The sequence below is a fragment of the Scleropages formosus genome, chromosome 5, assembly GCF_900964775.1.
Source record: "Scleropages formosus chromosome 5, fSclFor1.1, whole genome shotgun sequence".
NCBI classification, from domain to species: Eukaryota; Metazoa; Chordata; class Actinopteri; order Osteoglossiformes; family Osteoglossidae; genus Scleropages; species Scleropages formosus.
In genome coordinates this window covers 27322620-27343741 of record NC_041810.1, presented here as the reverse complement: position 1 = coordinate 27343741, position 21122 = coordinate 27322620, and the positions used below count along the sequence as shown (strand labels likewise).

Here is a 21122-nt window from a genome sequence, read left to right as displayed (position 1 = left end):
AATTTTCGTCTTTGATAAACAAAACTGCTTTGATAGTTGTGAGTGATTCTCAGAAACCCACAAGCTTTTATGTAATCTGTTTACGAATGCCTGGCCACGATCGTGCAAATGTTTTGTGGAGTTGCAGATTAAATGTGTGCATTTATTTTGTATTACAGCTCAAAGCTTTGATTGAGCCTATAAACATTAATATAAAAGCTCTAAGAAACTTGATTTGAGTTCTCATATTTTGTAAATCGGAGTAGGAACGCAGAATGAATGCCGTTTGTTGTCGCTATCGGTAACAATCCATCTGTCTGGCGTGTCGACGGCGACCCTTGCATGCTCTGGGTGGCTTTGTGAATAGTGTGAACTCATTAAACCTGCCTCTTATTTTGAACGATTTGTCTCCATGTTCTCTCAGTGTACAAATGAATGCTAAAGAACACTGGGAAAGGTATAGAGTTTCTCTTTAAACATCACAGACCTCAAACATCAGATCCGAGCGACTGGTTGGCATGTTGCTGACAGCATCATGTGCAGAATACCAAAGACCAGTGAACAGTCCGTCCTGTTCGTTCTTCATTCCAAAGGGGCCATAGTGGCCTTAATAACCGTAGGACTCAATGGCAGTGAGGCGGCGCAGCTGGGCTTTGATCAGAAGCCTGCGTAGGAAACAGACTTCGAAGGGCATCAAAGAGCCGGTCATGTGGAGTCTGAGCTCAACAGAAAGCCAATCAGCAGCTCAGTTCCATGGACACACCAACAGCAGGCATCAACGCCATCCAGCACGAACCGGTGCAACCGAACAGGGAATCGATCCTGATCCGCTCTCTGTTGTCGATACTCCCTCGTCGAGACAGGGGCGGCAGATGGGATTTCTGTGGCTGCTAAATTATGTTGTGTCTCAGATGGAAGTAGTGTGAATCACGGTTGGGATTGCGTTTGTCACCATGCTGATGGAAGCTCTTTCAGCAAAAAAGGCTCCATAGTTCAGAAGAATCCAAAGTACTGGAAGAATCCAAATCTCCTATGGTGTGTAAATCCAATATGAACTGGATCCTAACAATATGGTCTCATGTTCTCCATTGCCTGTAACCATGGGAACTCACTTCCAGGGTCCTCTTTGTGCTTCTGCTCTGCTTGTCCCTCATGATCTTTGCTTTCTTCTCTGACCCCTTTGACCCCCCTCCCTCTTGCAGATCTGCAGAAGCCACGTGAAGGAGACCCAGCAGCAGCTGTTCCACAGCCTGGCCGTGCGACAGAGTTTGGCTCCGCATTTCAACATCCAGCAGGACTGCGGCCACTTCCTGGCTGATGTGCCCTTGCGCCTGCTGCCCTGGGAGGACGATGACCAGGAGGAGGAACAGGAGGAGGAGAAGGGCAAGGAGGCGAAGGCCGAGCCGAAGGATGAGCCGGGTGAGAAGGGAGGGAAGGCAGCCAAGAGGAAGGAGGCGGAGAAGGCGGAGAACCCTGGGGGGCAGGTGGACCACACGGGCACGGTGGGAAAGTTGCGGAGCCGCGTAGTGGTCATCACCCGTGAGGTGCCCTTCCAGACGGTGGCCGACTTTGTACGCGAGGGCGCAGGGCGCCACTCCCGCAACCCAGACCTGTATGAGCGGCAGGTGTGCCTGCTGCTTCTCCAGCTGTGTGCAGGTCTCGAGCACATGAAGCCGTACCATGTGACCCACTGCGACTTGCGACTTGAGAACCTGCTGCTGGTGCAGTGCCAGCCGGGCAACCCCTGGAACCTGGACGTGCCCGAGCCGAACAACAACGTGGCAGCAGGCACCTGTCCCGCCCGCCTCATCATCAGCAACTTTTCCCAGGCCAAGCAGAAGAGCCCATTGGCTGACCCGGGCACGCTGCGCGACCAGGCCCGCCTGGCGCCGGAAATCGTCAGCGCCACCCAGTACCGCAAGTGTGACGAGTTCCAGACGGGAATCCTCATCTATGAGATGCTGCACCGGCCCAACCCGTTCGAGGAGACGCCCGAGCTGAAGGAAACAGAATACACGTGTGCCGACCTGCCGCCGCTGCCCGTGCGCTCGCTCTACTCACAGGGTCTGCGGCGGCTCGCCAGCCTGCTGCTCAACGCCAACCCGTCGGAGCGCATCCAGATCGCGGAGGCACGTGCCTGCCTGCAGTGCCTGCTGTGGGGGCCACGCGAGGATCTCTTCCAGGCACTTGCGACCTGCCCCGGGCCACCCCAGCGGGACGCCATGCTGCAGAACTGGCTGGACCTGAAGCGGACTCTCATGATGATCAAGTTTGCCGAGCGCTCGCTGGACGCATCCTGCGGCGTGAGCTTGGAGGATTGGCTCTGCTGTCAGTACCTGGCCTTGGCCAGCACAGACACACTGGCCCGGGTGGTGGACATCCTGCAGCCACCGCCCCCACCTCCACTGCAGCTGTGAACTGGCCCGGTTGTCCCCGGCGTGAGGCTGTGGGCCTCCGGATCTGATTGACCCTCCACAGTGTGGCACCCTTCCCCACACCGCAGCACCGTGATGAGAGGAGGCCTGGAAAGAAGTCAGACTTAGAGGTTTTGCGGCAGTTTTCTTACTCCCCTGAATGTGGTTCCCCCGGGCAAAGTCGACATCGTCTGCTTCCTCGTGACCTACGGAATTTTGCGCTGTACACCAAGTGTTTATTTCACACAAGTTCTCGGTTTCTGTGTTTGTTTTTTGTATTTTTTTCCCCCCACAGCTGGGTTTTATTCACCTTTGTTGTGAAATGGTATCAAAATGGGTTTAGAGGAAGCGTCACAAATCAATCATACCATTAGCATATAATTAGCATGCAGTTGCCATTAAGTGTTGTCTCGAGGACAGTCGATACCTCCATGGGACCTGTAGTGACAGTGAACGAGCTGAACTTTCCACATCTTTACCCTGGCAGTACCGCTGTAGTACTCACCGACCGTCTGCTGTGAATGCAGTCCAGTTGCTGTTTCTGCACACATCTCTCCAGTGTTTGTGATCACTGGGAGGTCAGTAAGGAATCTTCCTCCTGTTTGGTGTCTCGATCCGGGACACCCAGTCAAGCTCCCGTCTTTGGTTGATACCCCTTTAAACCCAGGCTGTTCCACAATGTAGGGGAGTGTCCAGTGGCACTTCCTCCAGTGGACCTTTATAGCGCAGAGCCTCCTGTGTCCACACCGGGTTCCAGAGACCAAGCTTCATGAGGACAGATTGCAGTAAAGCACATGAGTGAGAAAAGAGGCGTTTTTCACAGCGGTGGTCTCAACCCGGGTGTTATTGCCGGTCTTCGTATCATCGGTCTTCATGGTCAGCAGTTTGCGTCCCGATACATCACACCTCAGTTGTCCTTCTACGGACACAGGACACGGCACTTGAGCTGCCCTTAATGATGGAGGAGCAGTTTGAAGTCCGTCGAGTTTCTGAAGAATTATGAATACAGGCCAAAAATGATCAAAACAAGTTCCCGTAGGACTCCCCCACCCCCTGCCAACAGTTTCAACGACAGTGTCAGTTTATTGTAGAAACAAACAACTTATCAGGAATAGGTGTTATTGTCCCACATGGCCGCTTTTATGCAAAAATGTATTCGCCAAAGATTTAACAATGTCGTCTCGGTTATGCCATTTCGATACTTGTGAGATATTACACGCACACACGTTGAGTCACTGAGAGGTCAGTTGAACAGTCAGGCTTAGATGAAGTGCCCTTATACTAAAATTAAAGTGTTCCAATTGATCTCCTGTTGATATAAAATTACTATGAATTATTAAAGACCTTACTTTTGTTGTATTTTTAAGGAGCCTTTCAGCTCTCCCCTTGTGACCGGAGCTGGATCAGAGCGTGGAAGTAGCCCACAGCATCTGTCGGGTCAGGACAGCGCCACAGTGTGGTGTTCGTGGGGGAAAACACTCTTTATTTTGGATATATGTGCAATTATTGTGAATGTTTTATCTTTGCAGATGACAGTATTTAACATATATGTACTTAATATTACAATATGCAATGTTCAGTTTTATTGTTTTGGTTTTTTCTTTGATTTTTGGCACATAAGTGAGGAGGACACGTGGCAGAGTCTACGCGTTCCTGTTCGATGGCAGGTAGCTCGGACTTTGCAGAAAGACCAGGAGTGAAACATGAGCAGCTCAGGGCGCCTCCATCAGGAGCTCCCTGGTTTGCATCGTTTTCATTTCTGTAACCAGTCGGCGCTGCTCGTTCTCGGTCGGGGATGGGCGCGAGTTTGCACATTTTGGTCACCGGTACGCTCCTGAGCGGAGCAGAGGAAACGAACATGCAACTCTGTCCACCATGACCCGAACAAAATGTTTTGTTTGTTCGTTTGTCTGTTTTTGTTTTGCTGGTTGTGGTATGTGTGAGTTGGCATAAGCGTCAGAAAGGCAGCAATCTGACTAGAGCGCCCTCCGGAGGAAGAGTCACTAGTGAACCACTTCAAGGGAGCGCTCCTGATCGACGCTCAGTAACCACTGCCGTGAGAATTCCTCCAGTCAAACCACTTCCACTCCACTGCTGACTCCAACCCCTTTCCTTACAGTGCCCTGAAAACACTCAAACCACTCCCACTGTGCTGCTGATCCCATCCCCTTGCAGTGTTCTGAAAAAACGTCAAACCACTCCCACTTTACAGAAGCCACACCCCTCTCCTTACTACATAAACTCCTCCCACCAAACCACTGCCTTCCCTGCCACTTAGTAGCCCTGGCATCCTCCAAACCACTCCCATTCCCCACCTAGCTCCGCCCACTTCCTAACCATGCACCACCACCACCACCCCCCCCATCCCCGCCCCAAGGCAGGTAATCTAGTCATTCTGCTGTCAAATCTGCACGTTTTCCTGAACCAGAAGGAAAGTGTCTGTGCCGGGGTCTCATTCACGGTCACCGATGCAAGTGGATGGGGTCCCACACCAAGTGGGAAGGTTCCTGTATGTAATAAAGTGATAAGCTGTGACCTAGCGTGTCCTCGTGCTGAAGTTCGAGAGGATGCCGGGCCCAGATGTCGAGGTGGGCGTCGCCCAGAGGACACCAGGTGGCTACTGTTCAGATAACGCGCCGAGAGGTATGGGGATCCGCACCAGTGCCGCGTGCCGTCTCAGAGAGAGGGCGCGTTTATGTTTACAGTACCCTGCAGTAAGGAGTACTCTGGTACCGGGTCTGCCGGGTCAGACTGGAATGCGCCACTGTGTTGGTAACAGACTCGCTGAGGATGCACTTCAGAGGGACGGGAGTCGTACGCAAGGAACCCGCTGAGGCCGCTACCCTCAGGAAGGACACCTTTTGCACATGGAAAGTGGACAGAGTGTTCCCCTCCGCAAGGAGACGACGAGGGAGTTGAACGTTGTGGGGACAAAGGCTGTGGAGACGCACCCTTCGCAGCACATCATCAGTGTGGTCAGCAGCACATTTTGCTGTAGTTACGCCTGTTTTGTTGTAATAGCCACTGAACACCCAGAATAGTCCAGCCGGCTTTCAGTACATGTGTTTATCTCTCGGCGCATTGCCACTAACTGTGGGACACGTTAACCATTAGTTATAAAACAATAAATATATGTTTTTATAAAACCTTTGTGTTCGAGGCTCGTCATTGCTGCAATTTCCTGGGGTTCCCGTGATTTACAGGACCAACGGCAGAAGATTCAGGGAAGGTGAGGAGCAGGATGCATCGGTGTCACCTGGGTCTCGGGGGGCAGGTCGAGGTGGGGTCACAGAAGGTCAGCCGTGGAGAGGAGCTCCGCTTCAATTGCTTTCACCCGAATAGAAGGTAACTATAAGGTTTACTGCACTTAGAAAACACATTCTCTGTTTAATACATTATTTTTACCTTCCTTGTAAGTGTGTTATATTTAATGCATCTATTAGTCATCTTTGCCAATGCTGTACTTGCTATTACCTCCAGTTCTCAGCTCTTGCTGCTGTACTCTCAGCTGCTCTTGCTGCTGTACTCTCAGCTGGCCACCTCCATGGAGACAACATTCTTTAAGAGAAAGAAAATGGCCTGATATTTACTGCTTCGGAGCTTGATGGTTTGTTAAGTAGGATGGATGTGTTGTAAGAGCCGTTCGCTTACTCTGCAAAGAAATTAACAGCGGTACTGTACCATGAGCAGTAGAAGTGACTGAATTGCCTAGTGAGTGTTGTGAGGTGGTACGACCCCACCGGCGTGGTGCAGTGTAGATGAAAGCAGAAATATGAAATTATTTATGACATTTCAAGGTCACTCGTCTGTCATGTTGTATGCCAGTCATCTCGATGTTAAATCCAAGTTGGTTATTTGCACAGGAAATACTTGTTTAAATCCACGAGAGACATCCATGGAATCGCAGTACGTGCTGTGTATCTTGTGGGCCAGCAAACAGTACTGATTAGGGGGTGCAGGTCCGAGTCCTCGCTCCTGCAGTAGTACCCTTGATCAAGGTACTTACTCTAATTGGATACAGTGAAAATCACCTCGCTCTAAGTAGCTTTGTGTGGAAACCAAGCATTATAAGTTGCCTTGGACAAAACCCTAACTGTAACCCTAACGTTTATAATAAATGCTAGGGAGTGAAATCTTCTTACATGTGAAAAATGTCTTATTTCCAGTATTTCAGTGCACTGTGAGTGTGGGGGTGCTACATATAGAGCAGTAATATTCAGTGAGTCCGTCTACAGAATCCTCATAATTAGATGAATTGTCAGAGCAAACTTTGTGCGTGTGTGTGTGTGTGTGTGTGTGTGTGTGTGTGTGTGTGTGTGTTTGCCAAGGAAGACTCTGTTTGTGTCCCCGGGGGGCTGGGAGGAGTTCCAAACAGACTTTCGCACAGTAGGCAGGGCACTGCTGCATGATGGGAAGTTATGTAATGGTGCGTTGGAGGATCAATGAAGCGCGAGGGTGCAGGTGAGCTCCTACGGGGGGTCGGGTGGCAGAGGGAAACGAACAAGGGCCACATTTAGAGACCAGTTTTAAACAGACGGATTTGGAAGCAAAAATCAGAACCCATCCATCTGACTGCTCGTCTCTGCGGTTGTGGATCTGGATCTCAGGCCCCCGTGAAGGTCGGACCCCAAAACTGTAACTTCATTAAGAACAGGAAATAAACACACACATAACTGCCAGTTGACAAAAGCCACACAGGGAGTATTTTAGAGGGAATATGAAGGTGTGTGTTTGAGACAATGTCAACATGCGCCCTTATCTACTGAAGCTCTGAGGAATTACATTTATGAAGCTGCGGAGTTGCTTGCTTTACCTCGTCCTGTGGTATGGGTCCTGGAGAAGTGCTGCACGCACAGCAGGTGCTCTAAGTCTGCAGAAGCGATGAGTCACACAGCGTAGAAGGGCTCTCAGTGGTCCAGCGGACTGGAAATGAGGGCGTCGAGGTTCCTGCAAGAGCAAGAGAGAGAGCGGGTTCTACTCTAAATGGGTTTCCATGCGATCTTTCATACCAGAACAAATCTCCATGGAGTTATTTCAAGAATTAAGACCATTACTTACACACACACATACTTTCTGAACTGCTCGTCCCATACGGGGTCGGAGGGAACCGGAGCCTACCCAGCAACACAGGGCGTAAGGCCGGAGGGGGAGGGGACACACTCAGGACGGGACGCCAGTCCGTCGCAAGGCACCCCAAGCGGGACTTGAACCCCAGATCCACTGGAGAGCAGGACCTGGTCCAACCCACTGCGCCACCGCACCCCCTTAAGACCATTAATAAAATCCAAATGTATTGCGCTGTCTACAGAACGCGCACCATTCACAGTGGCAAAAGAATTTATTGTGATAAAAAAGAAAAGGGAGAAAGTGCTGAAACCATTGAATGTCTGGAAATAGTATATCTCCACAGACTGTAAAAGCAGGTGTTGAGAAAAAGTCACTGTTTCATTCTTAGAAAAGGCACTCCTTTGTTTGATACCCAGAGGACAGTGCGGGAGGAAGTGCAGAACCAGTACAGCTCCCTTCTCCACGGCCATGGCGACGTTCCTCTGCCTCCCTGATGGTGAACTTTCACCATGCTGATGCTCTAATAGCAGTGCGCTTGGATCACCTCCGGAAGAGCGACCTCTGATCTTTTGTACTTCACTGAACCTTTTATAGCCCGTCGTATACCTCGGATCTCTTCAAAAGAAGTGACGAAAGCTGAGGAACCGCTCTTGGAAAAATGTCCATTAATAAACTGGGCGAAAAAGTCGCGCTGAACTTAGTTCACAGGAAACTGATCACCTTCACACAGTGCCGTGCCATTGTATGTGGAAGACACTCCTTTGGAAACCAAAGTCCTTAGAGTGCTTAATTCATACCTGAGCGATGCATCGCAGTCGTAGTTTCAATACAAAGAGCCCTTATATAGATACTGCCGAGTTTTAGGAGTGAATAAAACTGAGTGAATAACTGTGTGTGTGAGTATTACACACACGTACGGGTTCCCACACACCAATAATCTAAGTGTAGAACTTTGAGAATGATGTTATCACCTCAAGGCCAGTTTAAACGCTTTAGCTGAAGTCACAGTCCTCCTGGAAGGTTCAACTTTGTAACTCCTGATGGATACCAGCTGGAGGAAAGGTCTGTCAGCCTTGTCTTCCGTAACCCTCATTAAGCCTGTCCAAGAACCCCAGTTTGAAAGGGATGGAGCACATCTACCAGTCAAGCCGAGAGCTTGGATGCTTCATTCTGTGCCTTTGTGTCGACATGCATGTAAAATGTTGTTTGAGAGCCCAGTTTGAGTGCAAACACACTGAGACAGAATATGACACTCATATTCATATCGTATGAATGCCAGTTTCACCCACGAGGTCGAGGTGACGGCGATGAACCGTCATCTTGGTGAAGCTCGTGCGCCCGACCATCGTCTTCATCCCTCGACTAAGTGTTCCTGCAGGACAGGGCTGGTCTTGGTCTTCCTCACATCGTTGATGAAATAGCTGTTTATGAGATAACCAGAGAGAGATGGGTGTGGTGCATTATTAGTCTTAGAGGGAGTCCTGTGATGGTACCCATGAGCATGACACTCACCCTAAATTTCTCCTGCTGCATAAAATGAGTAAAACACAGTCACTTTTGGTAAAAAATATTTGCTGAACAATTAAATAACTTGAGCTGACCACACGTACTGGAAATACAGTAATAGGAAAAAAAATATATATAGGAAGTCATTATTTCCCCTGCTGAGCAGCTCTCATTTTCTGGGCACTAATAAGGTAAATCCAGGCGTGCGCTGCCTTTTTACTCACTGGTGAATGTGTGCGAAAATACTTTCCTCCGTGAAGTGCTTAAATGCATTGTTCATATTTCCTCTCCTACTTAAAGGTCTAAGCGTTTTATGCCATCGGTAATTAGCTATATTAAGCCCTAGTGGAGCCTCAGTCTGAGTCAATACGATGCGGTAATTACTGAGCTCCAGCACGTCGCGCTGGAGACGGTTTGGCGTTTGCTGTGTTGCGGTGTGTGACCCAGTTCTGCTGGGCGAGGAAGAGCAAACACTGACATCTGCAAACACTGACATCCATGGGAGGAAAACAGCAATAATAATGATGATAATACAAAAAAAGCTTCCTGTCCATGACGACAGTGTGGGGGTGGGGTGTGTTCTGCTTCGGAGAACAGCTGCTGGACTGTGATGTCGGAGTGAGTAAACTGTAGGGTCGTACGACTGTGGGAGGGTCGGGACTTGTCTTCGTCCTAGGTGAATACTCCAGGGAAAACCTTCATGAACATCAGCTTTACCTTTACATCTGTCCTTTAGGCAGCTTACAATGTGCTGTGTGTATGCTGTTGTATCCGGTTATACAGCAGGGTAATTTTTACCCTGTCAGTTCAAGTTAAGTTCCTTGGTCAAGGGTACTACAGCAGGATCTGATCTTCAGACCTTCATATTATAAGGAAATTTTTCTCATTGTGGTACCTCCCAAAACCAACTATTTCAGCTGCAAAGACCTTATGGAATATATTTAATATCAAGTGAAATATGTTCATCGTGTCATTGAGGGCCTTCCTTCAACAACAAGGAGTTAGAACAAGCGGGGCAGCTGGTAGCATAGTGGTTAGAGCTGAATTTGGAGCTAAAGGTCGCAGGTTCAAATCCCACCTCCGGCTGTAGTACCCTTGAGCAAGGTACTTACCCGAAATTGCTCCAGTACAATTACCCAGCTGTATATATGAATAAATAATTGTAGGCAGCTACGGCTGTCATATACCTGTGGCCACCGGGGGCGCACGTGAGTTAATGGCCAGCATCATTAACTGCGCATTGCGTTACTCGCCACTGCAGCTGAGAGGAGCCTGTACTTGCAGTGAGCAAACTGAGCGGGCAACGGAGGTTCGGTCACTCACACAGTGGAAAATACACTGGGCGGTTACCGCTCCAACCAGGACGTGAGCCACCTGGTCTTAACCGGATCAGTTTAACAGCCTTTCGGAGCTCTAAGTGGTGTAAAGGCTCCCGCAAGGAGTGTTATATATTATGGTTGTGTAGCCATGTGATTGACCGCTGAAGAGGGAGCTCTTAACAAGCTCTTCTAAATATAGTGAGAGCTGCATTGCACAGCCAGTCTCGGTGTTATGTGCCTTAAATGGTTTTCCATTATCCCAGCAAAGGCCTCTTTGGCTTATTGGACACTTGGCATCCTGACGCTCATCTCCTGGCTGCGATCGCTGACAGAGAGGAAGCGTCCATCAGTGCGTTCCGCTCGACAAGCGCCCAACTTGTCTTTTTATCCCGCATAATGAGGCCCGCGTGAAATATGGATATTTAGGATTTTATGGATATTTTATGAATGTTTAGGATCTGACTCAACGGACGCAGCATCTCGCCTAGAGTGCAGATATTTTGTTAGTGGTTTACACCATCCGGTCTTAGACGTTGCCCTGGTATGACTGGAGACACAGCAGACTGCAAACACAGATTACCCTCTGATCCTGAGTGGTGTCAACTACCCCATCCTTCCCAAACACACACAATGCTAATAACATCAGACACTACAGACTACCTTTGCATTCTTTGCACACTCATACACACCCCTTTTCAGATTGCAAACAACAACAGGTCCCAATCTACCTCTGCAGTACTTTGCACATACATGTTTTCCATGCTCACATTGCACTGTACACTTTATATGTGCACATATTTTGTTTCTTGCATTTGAACTAATTGTAATTTTGTAAATTTGTAACTTACGCCCTGTGTTTTCTTTCTTTATGTCCTTATAATTTAGAATTTATGTCTTAGGCTGCTGGGAGGATTCACGGAGTAAGAATTTCATTGTATGGTGTAACACACTGTTTACCGTACATATGACAAACTCTTGAATCTCGAATGTCAACTACTGTACAGTAGAGAGGTAAAACACTCTGTGCCAGTATTTACAATGTAGTGTTGATTATCCAAGCCTACCAGGCCTATAGGAGGTCAAAAACCGAAAATGATGGAAAATGCATAAAGAAATCTCAGATGAAAGGGGAATAAGGATTTCATTCAAATGTTTAAAACTTTTCCGACGCAAAGCGAAGGTGCATTTCCATTTTCTGCCATTAGTTGGCAGTAAAAGTCAGTGAGGAGAGGAGAGCAGGATGAGGAAATGGGGGTCGAGCAAATGTGCTTCTCCTGCATGTACCAGACAGATTTCATTTAGCATGTTCCTATTTATTATAGCTGTATCCACATTTTTTCACAGCAACAACCCAGTGAATTAAACAGATGTTTGGGTCTGTTGTCTGTCGTCATACTTTGCGAAGTCGAAAGGGACCAGATGCTGGCAAAACTCTTTATGATTAACCAGTTGTGTCCTCTTGACCAGTGTAAAGCAAAACACAACACACCGAATGGAAGATTTTTAACATTATTAAGTCATTACAAAATGGACTAAATATGATGAGACATGAAAGTTAATAAAAGATTCTTAGCAAAAAAAAAAAAAAAAAACCTGAGCTGGTGATAAAAATTAAATGAAAAGTATTATAATGAATCTTCAATTCGTTTTTGCTTTATGTGATGTTTTATCCGAGGGGTGCGGTGGCGCAGTGGGTTGGACCACAGTCCTGCTCTCCGGTGGGTCTGGGGTTCAAATCCCGCTTGGGGTGCCCTGCGGCGGACTGGCGTCCCGTCCTGGGTGTGTCCCCTCCCCCTCTGGCCTTACGCCCTGAGTTGCCGGGTAGGCTCCGGTTCCCCGTGACCCCGTATGGGACGAGCGGTTCTGAAAATGTGTGTGTGTGTGTGTGTGTGTGATGTTTTATCCAAGCTAATCATTGAATAATTCCAAGTATTAATCTGTATCATTAAACTTTTGATTGTGATGTAGCGGATGGAATTACAAACAATTCTGAGTTACAAACAGACTTCTTTGTTATGCTCGCAAGTTGTGATGCCTGGAGCAGTACCAGTCAAATGTGCATATTCCAGTCTTTTCTTGTCTTTATAAGCCATTACTTTTGTGTAAGAGCACTGGAAGCAGTATCAGTAAGGTGCGGGGTACGATTTACAAGCTGCATAGGAGGGGCAAACCCAGTTCATATCATAGTTCAGCGTTTAACACACAAGTCATGGAAAACAGTCAAAACTGTGATTCCCTTATATTGTAACTATGTAATAGCAGGGTAGTGGTCAAAGACATGAGCCTGCGACCTGCAGGGTGTGGGTTCGAGTCCCATGCTGCTGATACTGGCTAGGTATTTGCTCTGTATTACTTCAGTAAATATAACTGTACGAATTTGTCACGAGTAGAATCGGTACAACAATGTCAACAACACTATTTTACGTATGACGTCATAATTATTATAATACAGTGCGACTTCTGAGGCGCAGACCGCTCGTTTCCACATACAACCCCCCCCCGCCCCCACCTACCCACCCTCCTAGTCGGAGTTCCTCCGTCCCACTTGCGCGAGAGCGCACACACACACACACACACACCTGGCGTTCCGAGGGCGAGCAGCGTGTCGGTCGGATCTTCTTGCCGAGGCGTTTTGTGTTTTCGTCGGTCTCGCGCTCCGGCGTTCCAAGTTGCATTGCAGGGGGCTGCACTTCTGCAGTCGGGCGGAGCGGCTCCGCGAGGATTGCCGGAACGCGCACGGCGGCGGGGGGCTGCAGACGGGACCCCGCGTCGCGCGCACCTCCACTGACGCTCTTCTCCACTAATAATAATAAAGAGGAGGAGCAGGAGAAGAAGAAGAGGGAGAAGAAATAACCGAGAGGATAGATAGATGATCTGAGAAGGTGCTCCCGAGCCCCGGGCGCCGCTGGAGAGCCCCCCCAGCACTGCGCCAAAGCCCCGCAGCGCGTCGGTGAGCGGCTCCATCCCCAGGTGGGTCACTCCCCGTCTTCATCCTCATCCCCATCACCATCCTCATCACCATCATCCCCATCCCGCATGAGCAAGAGGGGGTCAGTGTGCGTGGGAGGGGAAGGGGGGCTCCTTATCTCCGCAAGCGAATCAACTTCTTCAGCATCATCATCTTCACTGTCTTTTCCATCTTCATCATCCTCACAATCTTCGTCCTCTTCACTCTCCTCACTGCGCTCACCACTGCTTTCATCCCCATCTGCTTCACCTACATCATCATCTTCACCGCCCTCATCCTTTTCATCGTCCCTCCTTTCGCATCTTCACCATCATGTACATCTTCACCGTCATCACCATCGTCATCCTCACTCTCTTCATCCTCTCCATTAGCGGATTATTAGTGCATTGTTACTTTTAGAGTAAAACGACCACAGTTACACTCCTCCGATCCGCTGCACGTCACACACCTTCCGCTCCTTCCCTCGCGCCGATCTTACTGCTGTGTTTTTCGAAGGAGTTTCGGCTTTGAACCCTTTCGCCGTGTACCGTCGCTCACCTTGCGTTTTTGGTACTGTGTGTGACTTATCCTCCCTGAAAGGTGTGTGAGTGTGAGTGTGTGAGTGTAAGAGAGTTGGGGGTGGGGCGCTCTCCCTTCAGCACCGCACACACCAGTTTGTTGCGCGGTTGGGTCAAAGCAGTTTCAGCCTTGATCAACTCCCAGGTCACCGTGGAAACGCACACACAGATACACACGCAGAGTGTGTCACGCTGCCAGGAGTGTTTGTTTAGTTATTGGGAGACGGGCTGAGCTGGACACTTAGCAATGCATCTATATATTTAAAAACATATATATTTATATATCCGTAAATGCATTTTTATGTTTATTATATGCTTACCATACCGTGCTGTAAAGCATGGTGACGATGTTCCCCAGCCCCGTGTTTGGGTCCTGCAGCCACATGTGTCCCCACACTCATGTATATTCTGTTTCTGTCCTGTACCAGTTACCACGCCGGCTCTCAGTCACCCTGGCAATAAATGAACCTGCTGCGTTCTCCATGGGTGGGGGTGGGGTGGAGAAGGAGGGTGGGGGCGCTAAATGACCCGATGCCGTAATGGGAAGGGGAACGATTCTTCTTCACTCCCCCGCCCTCCGGTACACCGTTCCATTTTAATAAAAGCAAAAGTGTGTGTGAACTCCGCGTGACGGGAGAGAAACGCGGCGGTGTTGCGAGGGGGGGGTGAAGGGACGGGCGGGGGGCACCGGGGTTTTCCGCGCAGCCGCCTGACTGACAATCAACAGCGTCGGCAGCATCCCCGGGACGGTGACGTAGCGCAGCTCATTTATTAATTTATTCATTAATTCATTCATTTATTTATTTATTTATTTGGCCACGCGCGCACCGCTCTCGGCCTGCGCAGCGGCGACGCAGTTAATTTTATTATGACTCTTTGGTGGAGATTAAAAGCAAAGTTGATTTATGAGCTGTGTGTAGTTGTGGCTCGCGCCGAGAGGAGCTGAGTGCGCAGCCTGGACCCCCTGCGGCGCAGCATCCATTATTATTGATCACCGCTGTTTTAGCGAGAATGGCCAATAAAACTGAGGGGGGGGGGGTTATTTCCCTCTGTGTCCTCGCGGGGAGGCTGGTGAGCGGCCGTTTCCATGGAGCCCGGCCTGCGTTACTGTGCGTCGGGCTGCTCGCGACTCCGACGCGTTCCTGCTCCCCACAGCGGGGGGCGCCAGGGTCCTCAGTGACTTAGAAAGGTCAGTAAAATTACGGTGAAATTACTGTTAAACTGGCGGGTTTTTATTGTGTAACAGCACCAAAACACACATTGACAAACGAATAAGTGTTGAAAAGCGCTGATTACAGCAAAAGGTGGAGATGAAGAGATTGTATATGAATATTTATCGTCATGTTGAAGCATGAAGTCAGACAAATAACATATATATCTGAGTGAAACACAGATATTAGGTAAATGGGAGTGAGCAGTAGTGGGTGGGTGGATGGATGGATGGATAGATGGATGGATGGATAGATAGATGGATGGATGGGTGGAAGCAGAGCACTCTCATGTAGCGCCCCAGGACCACACTCCCCTCTTGTCTCCTCCCCTCCGTCCTTGTATAGAGCCACACCCCCTCACACCCACGCACCCGTCAGTGCCGCGACTGTCTGCGCAGGACGTCGACTTCCCTAATCGCCTCGGAGCTGCGGCAGGACGTTGCACTGCGCCAGCTGCTTTAATTGGGTTTCCCTGCATTTACACACTTCTCCACCGGGGTTCAGCACCCCCGCCCCCTACCTGCGCCCTCCTCCTCCCAGGCCCATCAGTGTAATTATTGTAATGGTCCTGCCCCCCTACCCAACATCCTGGAGATGGAGGCTGTCCCTGAAACATCTCATCAGCTTAGAGGAGGAGGACATGTCTGTGTGTGTGTGTGTTCCAAAGGCCTGGACTCTGTACCTGAACACTCAGCACTTCTCACACAACTGAAGAGCTGAAGTTAAGGATATTTGGTCATTTTTATTGCCCACTAACGCAGCGCCGTTTCCCGTCTAGCTGTGTTTGTGCTCTCGAACCATCAGCCAGTGAAGAGTAAAGTGCCATTTTCACAAACGCAACGTCTTCATTAAGTTTCCTCTTGGTTTTGCTGTTTCAGGCAGGAAACGACAGGATGTCGTCGGCGCAGGGCAGGGACATATCTGACTACCATCTGAGCGGTGAGTTCTGCTGCAGCTTCGTGTTTGTGTGTGTGCGTGCAATCCACACCAAACAGGCATGAGTCGTTCTCAAAGTGCTGCGCTACCAAAAGCCCATGCCTCTCCAAGCTGTCAGCACGATGCCCCCCCCAAGTCACAACTCGCATCAGCACCGAATTTCATCTTTCAAAGAGCTGAGCGCTGACAGCTCAGACAGTTCATATAAAGGCCACTGAGCCCCACCTTTTGATGCGCAACCTTTTTGGTGACCCAGTTCAATTTTGGGATTTTCTCACTTTGCTCCCATGTGCCCCAGTGGTGCGGAACCCCCCCGGCTGGGAGGCGGGGCTCTACGTGGCAGGCTTCCTCACCCTGCTCGGCCTGGTGGCGTTCAACCTGTGGAAGTTGTGGAAGTCCGGAACCTTCCCGGCGCCGTCGCCGTTCCCCAACTACGATCACCGCTACCTGCAGGAGAAGTACGGCACGTCCTACTCTGAAGTGAGACAGAAGGTAAACGGGCAGTCCCACACCGCTCCTGTCACGGTACTCACAGCCGTGCTCGGTGTGTTCATGTTTGAGTTCACGTGTTTACGGTTCCAATTTTGTTCTGTGGCTTGAGTTGACACGTGAGCACAATCAGGTTCTGGTCTCTTCCTCCCCTGAAATTTTAATTTGAAAGAGCACTTCTCGATGGGTTTAACTCATGCTTTCCTTCCAATTTCGGTTAGTCATGTTTCACTCTCACCAACAAGTGATGTTTCACTTTCTTCTCGCCCAGAGAGTTGCAGCCTCCAACCACAGGAGGGCGTCGACGAGTCGGAAGCCCAGTCTGCAGCTGGGCGACACCCCCGATGGGCTGCGAGACCTGGGACCCCTGGAGCTCATGAGCCGGGAGCTGGACCCACCCGGGGGAGGGGCGCTCAGCCGCTCGCTCTCCACCGATTCGCTGAGCTCCATCTCCTCTGTGGCCCACAACTTTGGTCACGAGTTCACTGTGGGCCAGTTGGAGGTGGTGCTGGAGTACGAAGCACGGGTGGGGACACTGTACCTGTCCCTACTGCAGGGGAAGGATCTGCTTGAGCGCGAGGAGGAAGACCTGCCATCCTGCTTCATCCGCGTGACGCTGCTGCCCGACGAGCTGAGCGTGGGCGTCTCGAAGGTGAGGCTGCCGGGGACAGTGTGGCTGCTGCCCACGTGGGCCATCTGTTCCGACCACACGGCAAGGCGGTCGCAGCAATAATAGCGCTCGCATTATTTTACTCCGCTCCTACTGCCTGTGTGTATGGTTGCGATGCGATGAGAACACAGCCCATCTGCGCTCTGCGGGAGCCGTCACCGAGCTGTCACACTCAGCTCCGCTTCTTTTCTATCCCGCAGACGTTGCCAACGTCTGCAGTCCCCACGGTGCCAATTAGTCACAGCGAGCTGTCGCATCGCAGATCTTGTGTCCCAATTTCTGTGGTGTCTACCGCAGGTTCAAAGGAACGCCTTCACCGTGATGTTTGATGAGAAGTTCTCCACGCCGCTGGATCCGGCTGCGCTTGAGGACAACAGCTTGCGCTTTGAGGCGTTCGGCATTGATGCTGACGAGAGGCATATCAGCGCTGGCGTGGCCGAGCTCAAGCTCTCAGACCTGGACCTCTCCATCAGGCCCTTCAACGCCTGGCTCTACCTGCAGGACATCAACAAGGTATGCACTTCCCACACATGCTCAAACCGGGAGCCACGTTGGCATGGCTTGCCGATTCATCCGTCCACCCACGATCACCGTCTTTTGTTTTATGGAAGGCCGTGGACGCGGTCGGGGAGATCCTGCTGTCCCTCAGCTATCTGCCCACAGCTGAGCGCCTCACAGTGGTTGTGGCCAAAGCCAAGAATCTGGTGTGGACCAATGGCAAAACGACAGCAGGTGAGCCACCCCTTGTGACGGGTGTCCATGATGACTGCGATGTGTTGGGTGGCTCTGTGAAACTTTACTCACTTGAGAAGAAGTTGTATGGAACTGGAACAAATGGAGCTACATATCATTTTTAGATAATTAGTAGACCCTCAACATAGCGAAAAATACAGAGCAACTATATATAGAGAAAATAAAAGTAAAATGAGAAAATATATAAGAAGAAAGGCACACGCACAGGTGTCACGTATTAGCAGTTTTCAACATGTGGGTCTTAAGCCTGGATTTAGAGGCATCCGGAGCAATTATGATATTCTGGATTTAGTTCTGAATTAGATTTAAAAGGCAAGAATTTTTCTACATTTCATAAAAAAATGTGTGAACCTTTTGTGGTTTGTTATTCATTTTTTGTAATAACTGGCACGCCTCTTGTTTTGTCTTTGGCAACAGACCCATTTGTGAAGGTGTATCTCCTCCAGGATGGCAGAAAGATTAGCAAAAAGAAAACCTCCATCAAAAGGGACGACACCAATCCCATCTTCAATGAAGCCATGATCTTCTCTGTGCCGGCCATCGTGCTGCAGGTGATGCTGATGAGGAACACCAAGCTCTGCAAACATAGCATTGCACTCAACCCTACAACAAGAAACATGCATGTGTTTGTCTGTGTTTGTCATGTCTGTACCGCCTCCCTCCTCACTGCATTGTCGGTAATGGCCCCGTCCATCATCCCCGCAGGACCTTTCGCTGAGGGTCACTGTGGCGGAGTACACCGATGACGGCAGAGGGGACAACGTGGGTCATGTGATCATTGGCCCGGAGGCCAGCGGCATGGGCATCACCCACTGGAACCAGATGCTGGCCACGCTGAGGAAGCCGGTCTCCATGTGGCATCCACTGAGGCAAAACTAATGACCCCCTGACCTCTGAACCCTGACCCCAGTCTCTCTGACAACAGTTGTATTTCTGCATGGTGCCTAACGTGTCACTATTATACCGCCTGGGGATGAAGAAGTTAAAGCAAGGAGGTGAAGCATCTTATGCGAAGTTTGAGAGAATTTACATAATGGGTGGGAGAGCTTATTTTTTCAGGAAAATACTCTTGTCTTTTGAAATATGTTGTATGATGCATATGATATTAGATTAGACTACAGGCATATGCGGAGATGAGTTTTATATCAAATATTTAACCGTACAAGTCGAGACACTGGCACTTTTGGGGCGTGCGTATGTCTGAGACCACGTCTAATATCCTGTGCTTTTAAAAATCCAGGTTCTCTAATCCAGGTTTATCTGAACTTCAGGCTGGCCAAGTCTCCAGAGACTCCCTCTGAAGAACCGCAACACACACACACAAAAAATAATGAGCGATATGTTTGATATTGTTTTTAAAAAGCTCTTACATGCTTCCTTTTGACTTTGATTTTTTTAATGGTAATCATTGTTGTTATACAGCGTACAGTATCCCTCAATTTACAAAATTAATCAGTTCCTGAAAACAATGCAAATATCAAAACTTTGGATCTTGAAACTCTATTTTCCATTATTTCAAATGGAGAAAAGTAAAAGTGCATTCCAAGCCCATCCAAAAACCCTCAGAAAATGTTGCTAAACGCTGAACACTGTAAAACGCCGGTATAACTATCAACCCATGATTTCAGCACAATAAAAACACATTTACACACTTACTGCTCCGGGGTAATTCACACTTTTAGTTATAATTGATCAGTTCTTTGCAAGATGAACAGTAAGTTAAGCAGAGATCTACTGCGCACATCATGTTCATTGTGAACAACTTTTTAAAACTGCACACTGCAGCTAAAATGCACATACATACCAAAAAAAAAAGCATCAGCTAAACTTTTTCTGCTAATTAGTCTGTTGTTTCCACAATCGTTCGATTATATAACATACCCAGTATGGCTAACAGGCACTCCTGTGGAAATTCATACACAAACATGCTAATCACAGTACATTACTGCACTTCTGCTTCCCTCATGCGGCGTGGGGCTTTCAAATTTTTTGGACGAGCTTCAGATAGATTTCGTTCTACTGAGTTTTTGGTTCAGTAAATCAAAAACTCGGTATCAAAAGCCAAGAGCCATTATGCCAAAATTTTAGATAAAGGCAGTTTGTAAATCGAGGGATGCCTACAGTTAGAACCCTTGTTTATGACATAGTTTTGATTCCACTGTATCTTTTATACACTTGAATTGAGACAGTGACTCGCGAAGCTGCTGGCCTTTGCCTCGGTCGCTCACTGAGGTCTGCCTGGGGAGACGGGGCCCGAGCGACACCAACCTCATCGCTGCCAGAACTCACTTCATTACTGAACTGAATAACTTCAGCTTCAGGTGTATAATTCATATTATAATTCATTGCAGAATAAGAAACAGTCATGGATTTTCTGAACACTACACAATGGGAAGGCAATAATATCATTTTATTCATGTACAATAGGGTGCGAGTCAGTGCATTAACTAAACGCAGTTTTTTTTTTCCTACCTCCTGCACTATTTCAACTTAAGCCCCTTCACAACTTTTATATATTCTCTCATTTTACTTGTCAGCTGAATTGTCCTTGTTGAAGATGTAGCTAAATAACTATCTATTGAGGACAAAATAAGTTGCCTATATCTTAATTATTAGCTGTCACACACAACATAATAGCATACCATGGTAATCATATGAGTAATTGAATAAATATTGCATATTGTGGTTACTTTTTGCATCTTACTCAAGCTTTCACCTGCCAATAGAATACTCTTCCACGAGGCTGTAGCAGCTCTTGCACACGTGCACCAGTTTGGCATTGTTTTAAACTTTAATGTGACTTGAACATGTCTCATCATGTGCCAAATATTATTCTTAATGAAGCAATATTTTCATTTACAGTGTGCATTTCTACATTTTGTGACTGAAAATAATTTAAAAAAATGAATTTTACAGTGCATGACTTTTTTCAGATCTTGTAAAAGATGTGCCATCAGGAAAAAAAAGTATTGTGTTCAGATATTGTTTGAAATAAAAATAATCCTACAAATAATAAACAGGTTATACTGGTGTTTATGTCTGTACTGCACTACATTTTGTCAAATAATAAACTGACTAATGCTCTCATTTAATCGACTGAATACGTTGCTCCATTTAATATGTTTTACTTTTATACATTCAACTGATGCTTTTCTCCAAAGCCCCCAAAGATATTAAATCATATGCAACAGGGTCATTTTTACAGTTCAGTGAGTGAGGAGGAGGGAATCGAACATGAGCTCAAACAAAGGCA

The 21122-nt window shown here is 48.4% G+C and overlaps 2 protein-coding genes across 6 annotated transcripts in view; both read left to right on the top strand.

The window, feature by feature from the left end:
* peak1 (pseudopodium-enriched atypical kinase 1) overlaps window positions 1-2415 on the top strand; it is an 87554-nt gene extending 85139 nt beyond the window's left edge. For all 5 annotated transcript variants that reach the window (XM_029252339.1, XM_029252338.1, XM_029252340.1 and 2 more), the window contains one exon: window positions 1182-2415. In XM_029252339.1, coding sequence (XP_029108172.1) covers window positions 1182-2396 — 1215 coding nt within the window. In that variant the 3' untranslated portion in view covers window positions 2397-2415. The remainder of the gene's footprint in view (window positions 1-1181) is intronic.
* Window positions 2416-13183: 10768 nt separating this feature from the next.
* syt12 (synaptotagmin XII) lies at window positions 13184-20498 on the top strand. Its single transcript, XM_018765486.2, has 8 exons — window positions 13184-13255; window positions 15900-15960; window positions 16256-16449; window positions 16718-17098; window positions 17414-17629; window positions 17728-17848; window positions 18287-18420; window positions 18575-20498. The coding sequence occupies exons 2-8, from the start codon at window positions 15915-15917 to the stop codon at window positions 18746-18748; spliced, it is 1266 nt and encodes a 421-aa protein (XP_018621002.1). The 5' UTR covers window positions 13184-13255; window positions 15900-15914; the 3' UTR covers window positions 18749-20498.
* The last annotated feature ends 624 nt before the right edge of the window (window positions 20499-21122 follow it).